The 13,821-nt window shown below is 34.7% G+C and overlaps 1 protein-coding gene across 2 annotated transcripts in view; it reads left to right on the top strand.

The window, feature by feature from the left end:
• The first annotated feature begins 318 nt into the window (after positions 1–318).
• LOC107739942 (uncharacterized) overlaps positions 319–13,821 on the top strand; it is a 20,459-nt gene continuing 6,956 nt past the window's right edge. Inside the window, exons 1-18 of one of the 2 annotated variants that reach the window (XM_016552192.1) lie at positions 319–444; positions 887–1,054; positions 2,475–2,612; positions 2,988–3,139; positions 5,015–5,118; positions 5,284–5,476; positions 6,231–6,362; positions 6,514–6,657; positions 7,072–7,210; positions 7,290–7,443; positions 7,714–7,850; positions 9,194–9,305; positions 9,712–9,775; positions 10,151–10,357; positions 10,482–10,627; positions 10,735–10,853; positions 12,179–12,303; positions 13,017–13,114. In XM_016552192.1, the coding sequence (XP_016407678.1) occupies positions 441–444; positions 887–1,054; positions 2,475–2,612; positions 2,988–3,139; positions 5,015–5,118; positions 5,284–5,476; positions 6,231–6,362; positions 6,514–6,657; positions 7,072–7,210; positions 7,290–7,443; positions 7,714–7,850; positions 9,194–9,305; positions 9,712–9,775; positions 10,151–10,357; positions 10,482–10,627; positions 10,735–10,853; positions 12,179–12,303; positions 13,017–13,114 (2,336 nt within the window). In that variant the 5' untranslated portion in view covers positions 319–440. The remainder of the gene's footprint in view (positions 445–886; positions 1,055–2,474; positions 2,613–2,987; positions 3,140–5,014; positions 5,119–5,283; positions 5,477–6,230; positions 6,363–6,513; positions 6,658–7,071; positions 7,211–7,289; positions 7,444–7,713; positions 7,851–9,193; positions 9,306–9,711; positions 9,776–10,150; positions 10,358–10,481; positions 10,628–10,734; positions 10,854–12,178; positions 12,304–13,016; positions 13,115–13,821) is intronic. The other variant, XM_016552193.1, reaches the window with a different exon arrangement.

Consider the following 13,821-nt stretch of genomic DNA (forward strand, 5'->3'; position numbering starts at 1 on the left):
CGAGAGAGAGAGAAAAAAAGACACAGACTTCATTCGGACTCGGGCCAAGAATTCTGATAAGCTGTCAAGGGCTGGGCCGGGCTAGGGCCTAGATTTGAAGCCCGTGAAGGGCTCTACTCTGTACAGGAGAGACTTGTTGTTTCCAAACAATAGGAAATATATCGGTACCTGCATTGGCTTTCGGCCAAAATGAGTTGAAAAATATTGGCATATCGGATATATGCAAAAATCCAATATCGTGCATCCCTTTGCTGAAAACTGCTTTTTTAACCTTTGCACAAAAGTTATGTTTATATTATTGATGTGTGTTTCAGATGGATAAAATATTCATATTACTTCAGAAGTTCAGACTGGATAAATACTACAAAAAATTCATTGATCTTGGGATTGAAGAAGAACTGGATTTTTTTGACAGCGTCAATGATGTGACCTTAAAAACCATGGGTATGAGTTATATTCTTAAATAGTTGTTGTTTGGCTTATTTAAATCTGTTCCGTTAATATCTATTATTTTGATACATCATAATGCATGTCATTATACAAGGTGGTTTCAAAAAAACCATTTTATCTATTAGCAATAAAGTGCACTATATTGGAACCATGTCAAAGTATATGCTGAACCATATGGGGTAAATGCCTTGTCAAGTAAAAAAATATATGTATATTTGATCTTAAATAGAAAATCTAAAATTATTGGACGTGTATGTCTCCTCACAAAGATAATCACAGATAGGATGATCGGCAGTTTCTAAATGGTCAAAAGGGGAGGAGGTCCATCTTACAGTAGTGACTGGCATCTTACCCCAATCTCCCCTACAAGTTCTCATGAAATGAATCACCTCCATATTGAATATTACAGGTAATTTTCTTTGTGTTTTGTTAAAAGATTTTTCACAAGCAGAGAGGAACCGGTATGACAATATGGTTGCTTATCTGAAAAGAATCGGCAATGCACCAGTTCCAGAGATGCAAGGAATACCTGTAATGAAGTCAATTATTTCATTTCATATATCCTACCGATTTCCAAAATGTCCTGGGATACAAGAGATCACAGGTAAATCTTTATAGTACACACTTCATAAACGGTACTAATGTTGTTTCTCATTCTAAAAGACAATTACAGTAATAAGGGTACTGAGAGATGTCAAAACAAGATGCATATGCTTAAATTTAAGTACACATCGTACTTAATATTAAGTACATATAAAGTATGAAGTACATATATCTAGATTTATTTAGGGTTTATGACTTTCACTATCCAACCTCTATCCAAAGAAATATTTTGATTCAAAACTTGAGGAACAGTAGGTCTTCAAATGTAATGGTCTCCTTCAGCATCTTCAAAATAAAGAATTTTTTTTTTTTTTTTACAAATAACAAACTTTTCAAAACAGATCTACCATGAGCTCCAAGATGGTTCACAATTTAAGAGGCACTTTTATCAAAAGCAACTTAAAAATGAGGAACATCACAAGAAATGTATCATTTAAAAGTCAATAATTTCCATAGTATCACAATGCCAACTTTTAAGAGTAAGCGAAATAGTGTAAATATTAGAGCAAACGTAAGAATACCAAAGGGTAAAGAAAGAGGAATATGAAAAAGAGAGCTGATACAAAAATTACTGTAAACCACCTTTTCATGTTACTGCTTTGATAAAATAGTTACCTTACAAGGTTTTATAAAATAAACACAGAAACATCTTGGTTACGACTGTAACCATGGTTTCCTGAGAAGGGGAACAAGATGTGACGTCTGGAGTTATGCCATGGGGAATGCCTGCAAAAATGTGACTCACAGACTGCTTATTGGAGCCACTCTAAGAGCTTAATTTCTCTAATTGCAAGAGAAGTTTTCTTAACTTTGATGCTCTAATGCAAGGGAAGCCCTGACCTTTACAACCTTTCCGACCTCCCTTGCAGGGCAGGTAAAAATGGCTGCCCACTTCTCTGAGTTCATGTTCACGGTGTGTGTTCAATACTCACTGCTGTGTGTGTGCACTTGGATGGGTGAAATGCAGAGCACAATTCCAAATATGGGACTCCATGCTTGGCTACAAGTCGCATCACTTTCACTTTACTCATATTCAGGGAAGGATGGGAAATGAAGCTCCTGAAGACAAAGAAGCTAATTATGTGTTTTGCCTTTGCCCTCTTACACTCACGGAGTCACGGGGGGCTCTGGTCATGATGTCATAGACTGCTGTCTGTCAATAGAACTGGCGTGTTTGGTACACGTGTTCAGACATTGGTGAAGCTGAAGGCATTCCCTATAGCATCAACTCCAGACGCCGCTTCGTAGATCCACTTTGGAAGGGAACAATAATTTCATAATTTATTATTGTTATAATATGACAGGTATGCGTTTATAGAGTATTTTACAGTAGCTTTAAACCTAGTTTAGCCAATCATAATTAAGGACCAGAACTATCAGTTTTACAATTATAATTTTTTTGTCCCATTACCATTGTACAGGTATAGATCCCTCACAAAATACAGTGGAGGACCTGATGCTGCGAATCTGCCATGAAAACAAGGTTGACAGAAACATGTCTGTATGCCTTTACACTGCTGATGGTATGCCTTTGACCGATGACCCCTTTTTCAACACATGTAGGTGTTCGAATATTTTTGAAGATCATTTTCAAACATTGCATCAAATGTAGAGACAATTGTTTCCAGCGCCAAATGTGATGTCTTGGTTAAAAGTCTGTAAGCAGCTACAGAAAATCAAGTAATGGTTACTCATTGTATTATGTACAAATGTGAAAAAACAATTGTTTGTGTCTTATTCGTTTAGTCAGATTGTCTATAGCTGTGAATTAATTTAAGATCAGGCAACATTTAAATAATAATCAATGCAGAAATCCAGATCAAAGAGTTCACAAACTCTTTCTTGACACTTTTATGACTTTCTTGCAAATATCAATTCTGCATGTTGTTCACTAATTTAATTTCTCTGCATGCTTTATATCTTTATTATTAAAGGGTCTTTGAATGACAGACATATTACAAGTGGGAGTGAACTGTATGCCATATTTACACCAAGGGAAAATTTAACAGAGTTACCACCGACACAAAGACAGGCCAACATCAGAAGTGAAGGACCAAGTGTCATCCGCTGTCACATAGCGTTACAGGTACTTCTACTGATGCATGATCACCTTAATCAAAAATAGAAAATCTATTGATTCACCAAAACAAACCCATAAATTTCACAATCAGAATGTAATGTTGTCAGTGTTAGGGATGCAGCGATTAACCTGTTTCGCAATTAACCGCGCTTTAAAACGTCACGGTTAATTAATCGTAAAGGTTCCGCTAAAACGAGTGTTTCTGTTACACGGAACGGAACTGTTGCAGCTTGCGCAAAACGAAAACAGTAGCTGTGTCTCATTTAGAAGGCTGCGCCCTCCGTCATCGAGGCTGTCTCATTTCAGAAAAGCAAGTAGGACACTCCGAATGCGACCTTCGAATGCGACCTTCTTTCACAGGAATTCGGAGGATGCATGAGGTGTATCTTTCGCTGCTACAGATAACCCACAATTCTTTGCGTCGCCGTAAACAACTGTTGTTAATTTGAAAAATGCCGGCGCCGGCAGATGTACAGAGAGACTTTAGCAAGGCTTTGCGTTCTGCAGAGTTACGAAGCTTCAACTGAAGTGTTTGAGTTCTGGAGTTCCGCGATGCTGTGATGGTAAGCGTATGAGCACAAGGTGGACTGCTCTAACACGGCGAAAGGCGACAGCAAGCAAGCAAATCTGTTCAGCATTGAGTTTTGATCCACTGCATACGTCCGTCCCACGACGCGACCTTCCAATCGACTTGTTGCAGGGCGGAGCGTGCATACATTAACAAGAGGCTCCAATTTATCATGTGGAGAAATGAAGATTTGCAGGTTTTGTTAATAACTTCTATATAGTGTCGTACAACACATACTGTTTGAAATAACAGCTTTTCACTTATTTCAATATTCTGCAATTATCACAAGTTTACGTTCAATACTAAACTTCACATATCTTACACACATATTAAATGCTTTGTCTGCTAAAAAGAGTTATAAGGCAAATATTAAAATTAATATCTAAAAAGTGTTCATGTGATTTTATACATTAGTAATGTTGGGAAATGAATAAATGCATAATAATCGTCATAATCGTAAAACCTTGATTATTCCTCAGACAATAATCGTACCAACAAAATCTATAATCGTTGCATCCCTAGTCAGTGTCAAGTGTAGAAAAGACCAAGGATGGTTGTTACTTTTTGCTTTTTCCATTAACAGTGTAATACATAAAATGTAAACAGAAGAATCTACCTATTACATTGTCATTTAGCATGATACCGATTCAAATTCTAACCCAAAAGTCAAATCCTTTATATTTGTACAAATATATTTACCACTTCTCCAATCACCTTAGGAGGATGGTGCTCATCCATGAAAGTCATTTCATCCTTGTGACTCATTTTCAAATGAGTTAAACTTACTCATCCTGTGTTACAACCATCCGAAATCTTCTCTATATGTGACCCTGGACCACAAAACCAGTCATAAGTCACACAGGTATACTGTATTTGTAGCAATAGCCAACAATACATTGTATGGGTCAAAATTATCGATTTTTCTTTTATGCCAGAAATCATTAGGATATTAAGTAAAGATCATGTTCCATGAAGATATTTTGTAAATTTCCTGCCATATATCAAAACTTAATTTTTGATTAGTAATATGCGTTGCTACGAACTTCATTTGGACAACTTTAAAGGCGTTTTTCTCAATATTTAGATTTTTTTTTGCACCCTCAGATTCCAGATTTTCAAATAGTTGTAAATCGGCCAAATATCGTCCTATCCTAACAAACCATACTTCAATGGAAAGCTTATTTATTCAGCTTTCAGATGATGTATAAATCTCAATTTCAAAAAATGTACCCTTATGGCTGGTTTTGTGGTCCAGGGTCACATATCAGTCATCTTGCATCAGTCATCTTGTTTTTCTTGTATTTGTTCAATAGGGAGACTTTGAAATCAAAGTCAACCTCGAAAGTGATACACTGAGAGATGTGACACTACGGCTTTCTCTCGAAAGTAGTATACCAGCACCAGTTCTTCACATCAGGTCACTGATGATCATATCATTGAGATTACATAATTATATATTTGTGTTCATGCTAATTTTTTTTTTTTACTTCTGATTTACTATATTGTTCAAAATATCAAAAATCTTTCAGTATTGTGTTTTCCAAGATTAAATTTGTCTTGTATGGGTTTTTTTTTTCCACAGAGGCGAAGAGTATAATCATGTTGACAAACTAAGTGAGCTTGGAATCACAGAGGATTCAGTTCTACAGTTCTCTCTGTCATCGTTTGATAATGAGAAACCAAGTCCAAGTCTTTTGTTCCAAAAAGATGTCAGACCCTCAGTGAAGCAAACAGAGAAAGGCCTAAGTGTTTTTCTGTCAACGCTCTATGCCATTGTATGTTAAAAAAAACTATAATTTCTATTTTGTCAAGGTTTGATGCTTGCTGATCTAGAACCTGGGTCACCTAGAATGGGTGAATCCAAGTTGCAGACCAATCACAAATGCAGCTTCATCCACAAAGGTCTTTTCAAAAAGTGCTAAAATCACAAGATAACAGTTCAAAAGCACAGTCCAACAGAAAAAAAATCAGTTCAGATCTAATAGATCACACCACACACTCACCCCATGTTGGTATATGTGGTTCAAGGACTCTCCATAGGTGTAATGGTTTTTATACAGTACAAACTGTATTTTCTATCCCCTTACCCTACCCAGTAAAGAAAACTTTCTGCATTTTTAGATATATATTGTGCTGCAGTTTAGCTCAAACTTAAAAAAAAAAAAAAAAATTATAATAAATAAACAACTGTGGCCAATCATATTAGTGTTATTTATATAGTAGAAGCTACATTATAGTTTTTGCTCATTCGAAAGGCTGTTTCATTGTTTATTTATTTAGTTATTGGGTGATTTTTGATGTTGTTAGAGACATTCACCCTGATAAGATGCTCATCTGTGTCAATGGACACATCAGTACTCAAACCATGAGAATAGTGGAGCCAACTGATCCACAACTCATGTAATTACCAGTAACTGTTTCTTGACAGCAGGTTTAAGGCCAGCAGCTGCAAACGTCAGATAAAACGTACTGCTTTATTTTTCAGTGCAACTATTGGTAAGATTTTCTGTATTTTGTCCTATTCTTTAGAAACGTAAACACTGTGGAGACGAATTTAAGGAAGTGGTAGCATACATTAGGAGACTGAGTGGATGCAATGCTTTGGCTCAAAGTTTATTCCAAATGATCTGTGGGAACTTGCATGTAACAAGAAACCAAAAGGTAGGTTATTGTATAATATAAAGTGTGCAAATTATTCACAGAATGGAGTTTTACATACTGATATAAAGTGAATTATCATTGCGATATTATCTATTAAATATTTAAATCCAATCATGCATCTTAAAATAAATCCTTTATATTTTCATTTCAGATTGCTGTTGTTGAGGGTCTTTACTTTCTTTTCCGAGAGTTGTTACCAGGTCTTAATGAAAGATCAGGTCCAAAGGTCATTGAAGATGGTGATGTTTTTGAATATGCAAATATTTGCTGGGCTTACTTGATTGCTCAAGGACGGGTATGTTTGCAGTTTTTTTTCTTGATACAGCATTTCATGAATCCGTTTAGAAGCTATTCAGGAACTATTTTTCATTCTAGTAGCATGGAGTACAAGTACTGCGGCCTGTTTCCCAATAACCAGACTGTAATGTGCATCTTAAATGACCACATGTACTTTATACATTTCACAATTTTGGATAACATTTGTGACGAATATTAAATAAAGCAAAAAGATAAGTTCTTTACCAGACTTAATTTTTTAAAAAAGAAAAGTAAATACAATTCATATTTATTAATATTGTACAAAAAAAAACCTTTATCACTAAAACATACTGTCTTGGTCTGTGTTATGTTCACAGACACTAGATTTGCAGTGATGGTAGCAGTCACTAAAAATTTGCTGATTGAAAACCATTTTTTTTTCTCAATTCAGAATGAAAGTACTGATCTGGAGACCTATGCTACAATTTCCTTGAAAGCTTATCCTACTGGCCAGCGGCTGTCTGAGCCAGTCAGAGTACCAGGAACACCAGAAGTATTTGACAGGTCATACATACTGGATAAAATCACAGGTAAAAGCTGCAACTGAGATGTTTGTTATACCATCATCTTAATTCATCACCACATCCATAATGTGAGATTTTATTTTAGATGGTGTAAAAATTCCAAACTGTGATGAGGTGAATCTACTGGAGTCATCGATTCAAAGAGCTACAGATATCGAGAAAATTTCGCTTAGTCTTCCGGCATCATTTGATAGGTTTCCATTGTGGATCTTTTATAACAGCACCCCACAAGGTTGCAAGTATGTCATGTTTAGGAGTCTTAAAACTATAATTTGATAAATATAATATTTTAAAGGGGTCATATGATGCTGCTAAAAAGAACATTATTTTGTGTATTTGGTGTAATGAAATGTGTTTATGCGGTTGAAAGTAAAAAAAAAAACATTATTTTCCACATACTGTACATTATTGTTTCTCCTCTATGCCCCGCCTTTTTGAAACGCGTCGATTTTTACCATATTGGATATGTAAAACAATATTACATTTTTATGCAAAATGCCTTTTTAAAGCTTTCAGATTGAACAGAAGAAAACATTTTCAGACATGTTTGAGGATGTCAAACGGTACAGTCACTTGATTGTCACACCACCACTGCAACTGGCAAATATGGGAACTGAGGGTCCTCTGCTGGTGTATCTCAGTGAAGGTCCAATTTCTATATTGTTTAAATGCTAATAGCTAGACTGTTTAATCAATTGATTATACTGTAAATATTAGGGCTGCCCCCTAATAGTCGACTAATTGTCATTCGACCAGAAGGGGCTAGGTCGACCAAAAATGTATTAGTCGCTTAGTCGCAGAAATAAAAAATAAAAAAATCCACAGGCAAAGTCACGCAGTCCGTGACGGACAGATCGTTAACGGCTAGTCTATGTGGTAATGCAGGACATCCAAACGCTCACCTATCATTCATCAAATATGGCTTATCATCTGAAATCAACTTTATAGCAACTTTACATGGCCAATCTCAATCTAATGTTAACCTAGAGCAGTGGTTTTCAAACCTCTCCATGAAGTACCCCCAGCACTGCACATTTTGTATGTCTCCCTGTATCTGACACACCCACTTCAGGTCATGCAGTCTCCACTAATGAGCTGACGAGTTGAATCAGGTGTGATAGATGAGGGAAACATACAAAATGTGCAGGAGTGGGGGTACTCCAGGACAGGTTTGAGAACCACTGACCTAGAGAAATGTGCGCTGGTCAAGTGTCTGTGTGGAGTGTGAAAGCTGAACAGTAGTGCGCTCACTGCAAGACAGTTGGAGGCGCCGGTGTGGTCACTCTTAAAATACTCCCTCATTTTTGGTCATAAAGATAAGAGTAATATATCTTTCGTTTATTTGTGCGCACATGATGCGCTTTCTGCCGTCTCGGTCTCTGTGAACTTGAGCGCAAAACTCTGTGTATATCTTTACCTTACAGACATTAAAATTATATATAGATAGTGAAATGTCTACTTTCAAATGAACCAATTAAAATGGAAAACAAATAATCTCCGATTATGTAATCCATATGAAACCTGCATACAGGCGCCTCACTGCGGAGATGACGAGTCAGTGTCACCGACTTCATCTCTTAAGCCGAAAACAAAGACCGCACTAGTTAATCAAATTATTAAAATGTTAATGCAGTCTCCTTACTGTTTTTCCCTGACACATTCATAATCATTACTTCTGCGGTGCGCTGTGGCTAGCTTTATGCGTGTGCTTGAGCGCTTATTAGGCTATGTAGGCAATTAAAGGCTCAGTATAATGATTTAAATGGTTTATTAATAAACGTGCAATTAGTCGACTAATGCCAGAAAAATCTTTAGTCGAGGGCAGCCCTAATAAATATACAAGATAAACAACATAAATAGGAGATTTGCATCTAAGTTTCGGTTGCCTGAGTGTTAAAAACCTATTAAGATTTTTTCCCCCCTGTTTATATTTAGCAAAATGTATCAGTGTTGTCATATATTCTGATCTAACATTGTTTATCTATATAGATAATCTAGGTGTTTACTTGAACAAAGACAAGGGAGACCCGTTTAAGATTTGGGTTTACGACTGTCTGTCTGGAAGAGAGACCACACAAAATGTGAATGATCTGGCTAAAATGTAAGTATATCTTTTCCCCATAAATAACAGGGGCTATGTAATTATAGTACTTTGATAAATGTCAAATCACCAGAGTAAACATTTAAGTTTTCCTATTCAGTTTAAACATTTATAAATAGGGTATTTTACTGCCAATTTTACCAATAGTGTTCTACAAATAAACTGCAGATAGCCAGCAAATAAATTGGATCTAAAAAAAGCAGATTTAAACATCTAACAATAAAAACATCGAAAACCTTTTACGTTAGCTGATCAACTTAAAGGTTTGTTTATTGTGTGTGTGTATATATATATATATATATATATATATGAGAGCAGCTCTTTTAAGCTTTTACATATTTGTATGGTTTACTGTACAAATTGTATAAATAATAACTTTCTCCTTTTTCCAATTTTACCCATTCAGACTCAATGATACCAGAACTGACAACTCTGTTGAAGTCAGTAAAACCCCCAAAGAGGCAATTGTGGTAAATACTAGAGAAGTTTTTGTAATGTTTACTACACTTTCAAATGGCTATAATCCCTAACTGTGCCACGACACAGCAGTTTGGTACATGCTTACTTTCTGAGGAAAGTCATAGTGCTTCACAAAGCTTTTTTTTCCCCATAGCGAGTTCACATAAAAGGTGTTGTTATTTGTTAATAGACTTATTTAATAGGATATGAAATCATTATTTTTGAATGTTCACTTATAAACATGAAGTTTTGAATAATTTCAAAGCTCTATGGTTTCATAAAGTAATTATATATTAGTAATTAGTAATTATATAACTTAGAGAGTGCATAATTTACATTGACATACAAGCTATTAATTCAAATGAATTTATTAATGCTCTTATCAGGTGCTCTTCGATTCAAGTTCTTCAATGATGGAAGAATGTTATGACACTGACAGTCAGATGATGCGCATTGATGCCGTCAAGCAAATCTTTGACAGCTTTTCAAACCGAAGCATGTCATATGATTTTCAGCATGTCATCTGCCTTGTGATGTTTAACGACAAAGTTAAAACTCTTCTTAAATTCACAGAAAATTTGGAAACCTTCAAGGTATTTTTGTCCTGATTATTACACCATTATCTCAATTAAAGAAAAAAAAAAACATTTATGATAAATGCCAGTTGTATACTTTTTGAATCAATAATGTATTGCATATTCTTTTTTTTACGTGTAGGAGCAAGTGCATGCTATTGAAGCATCTGGGTACACTAGGTTATATGATGCACTTGTTCGTGGTATCTCAGAGCTTGACAATATCAAGAAAAGTTTTCCAGCTTGCAGATGTCGCATCTTGTGTTTGACAGATGGCAACGATTTCAGGTGTGTGTCTTTGTGTATCTGTTCCTATACTACTTGAATTGATGGTCTTAAAATGTTACTACACCAGCTAAAATGATTATGGATAACATTTATTGTCTAATCTACAGTTCCATGAGTAATCCAGTCACCATTGCCAGAAAATTGATGGCCAGCAATATTGTGGTCGATGCAGTTATTGTTGGCAAGGCAGATAACACTGTTTTACATGGAATCAGCTATGTAACAGGTTTGTGTGTGTATATTAACAATTTTCTCTTCTACTCATTTTAACGCACAAAATTAACTCAGAATAATAAAGTTTTTTATTTAAATTATTGTATTTTTTTTTTTTTATATGGGTCTATTTTATAAATATGTTTGGTCACCCTATTGTCAAACCTATAAGGCAAGTTATAATTTTTTTTCCATAAATTAAGTAAATATTTCAGTATTTTCTGTAAATAACAGAATAAATTTTTTTTATTTTACTTATTTCTGCATTTTTGCACATCCTGGTACATATAACCAGTCTGACCCAATAGTGTGACTGTATTAGTACACAATTCTCAGAACAGCACATGGTCTGGAATCTACTAAAACAATCAAGATGCCGTAATGCACAGACTAATAATACAGATAACAGCACAGTACATTAACAAATACTGCAGTAGGTGCAGTAGAATCCATGTGCAGACGTTTATTGATAATCGAACACCAAACGGACAAATCCAAATTTTAGGCAGGGAATTGTGGTCAGGGTAATGCAGAGATTGATAACACAATGAGACAGTCCGACAGCAAACAAATCCAGAAAAGGCAAGGTAAATCATTAACAGAAGGCAATCCAATAATCATGAAACAAAGGCCGTAGAACTGGTAATACTTTGCTATGAGGGAGTGCAACAGCATGGTTTACTGTATATGAAAAAACAAAGAGAAAGTGGATGTGGAGTCCTGGGCTGAGATGTTACATTTCTGGTGTTATAGAGGTGGACAGTAGTGAAGTATTTTTACTTTACTCAAGTAAATTTAAAAAGTATCTATACTTTATCTGAATGTTTTTCTTTGGAAAACTTTTACTTCACTACATTCCAAAGCATAATGCCATACTTTTTACTGCACTACATTTCATAAATAAGTTAGTTTTTGTTTGCCTTTAATACTTAAGAACATTAAAAATTTACTTTCTTGTACTCTATAAATCTAGTACTTTTACTCAAGTAAAAGTGATTCAAAGTTTTACTTGGGTAATAAGTATTAAATTATATTTAATATGAAACAGTGCAGAAAAAAAGTACATTATGCTGCTTTGGAATGTTGAGAAGTAAAAGTTTTCTGAAGAAAATCACTCTGACACTCTGAAGTACAGATACTTTTTAAATAAATAAAAATAAAAATGTACTTTTAAAGCAGAGTAAAAATACTTCACTACTGTCCACCTCTGTAGGGCCTCCTTGCACTAGCCAAATCTGAGTTTAAACTGCTGTAGTTAAAAACTCAAAGGAGTGTGCACCTGTTGATGACATCCATTTTTAATTGACATATCATTGTGGCTTTCTCTGTTGATTTTAGGTGGGTATTGCTTTAAGCCTGAGAATGCAAAAGCTGCCCTAAGGCTTTTTGAGATGGAAACTGTCTTGTCCATGGAGCTGAGGGCAGAGAGAAGAAGGGTACCTGTTTCTTCCATAAAAACAGAGGTATGAAATGAAAGCCATTACCTACCATACGTTACAGATCATGGATATTCCTGTATTTTTCAATGAAAGTCTCTCTCTTTACATAACCTCCCCTAGTGAAAAATAAATATACTAAAATGTATTTGAAATATATTTCATGGTATGTATACTAAAAATAAATTTACATATTTATGTACTTAATAAAAATAAACTGCAACTGTTCTTTACTAAACTGGTATATTTACAGTCTGCTAAATTGGAACTACTTTTGTACTTAATGCACTTCAATTGTGCTGAAGTCCAACTAAAGATGAACTGAAATATATTTGATTGTGCTAAAGTGGAACTATTGCAAGTACTCTTTAAATATCTTCCTTTTAAAAACCTTTATTATTCAAAGATCATACAATCCTCATCAATAGTGACATTAAAATACATTTTAGGCTTAATATCAAGAAATGTGCATTGTGCACAAGCACTCCAAATAAAGTTTAATTATTATTTTTACATCAGTAAGCCTTGAGCGATATGTCAGTAAATATGTTGATAGATTTAAAACTATACTTAGTTTGAAATAAATGTATTGTCAGTATATTACTTTTTTATTAGGGTCGGTATACATGTATATCTGATAAAAAACCAAGGATTTCTGCAAATAACTGAAGTTATTGTAGAAAATGTCTATCAACTGCAAGATTTTTTTTTTTTTTTTTTTTTTTTTTTGTTATCAATAGGAAGACTTTACCAAAATTTTTGCCACCCATGGCTACGATGAAAGACCGGAAATGAAGATTCCTGCTCAAATCACTAAGAAATCGGCCAGGACAGAGAAGTATTATTGACTGTCCACAAATACAGACTACAAGTCCACTATTTATTTTTTTATTTTTTTAAATAACACATGAACAAGAGTTTGATATGGCTCTATCAACTTGTTAAGTCGTGACATACCAAATACCGTTTCCAGCTCTAAGCCTTTACTCTTTTTCATGCAGACCTACTGTTCATTTATAGCTAAGCTTTTAAAAAGTTACAATGTGCATTTGAGATCTAAAATAGTGTTTGGACCCAGAAACTATGACGCGTGATGTCAGACTTGACAAATAACTAGGGATGCACCGATACCGCTTTTTCCAGTACTCTGCCGATACTTTTATGTTTGGTACTTGCCGATACCGATGTTTTTATTGCATTTGTAAAATTTGTTTTTTAAATATTGGGTACAGAAACCAAAAGAGTATGTATAATGTTAGTTGGTTAACTTCATTTATCAAATAGATTAGATAAATAGACCAAAATTTATTCAGACACCTTCAACATTTCTCACATTATCACAGTTTATTCGCTATAGTTTAGAAAATGGTAATAAAATATGACAAGAACTCAGTTAAACTGTGTCAGAACAAATTCAGCTTGATAATGTTAGATAACTTTGATAGAAAGGTATGTAATGAATTACAATCAACCAAAAATTCAGACATCTGTTAGTATGAGAGTATTTACACAACTATCAATACTTAGTCGGGCAGCCCTTAGCCT

Source organism: Sinocyclocheilus rhinocerous, unplaced genomic scaffold, assembly GCF_001515625.1.
Source record: "Sinocyclocheilus rhinocerous isolate Xijiao unplaced genomic scaffold, SAMN03320098_v1.1 scaffold4028, whole genome shotgun sequence".
NCBI classification, from domain to species: domain Eukaryota; kingdom Metazoa; phylum Chordata; class Actinopteri; order Cypriniformes; family Cyprinidae; genus Sinocyclocheilus; species Sinocyclocheilus rhinocerous.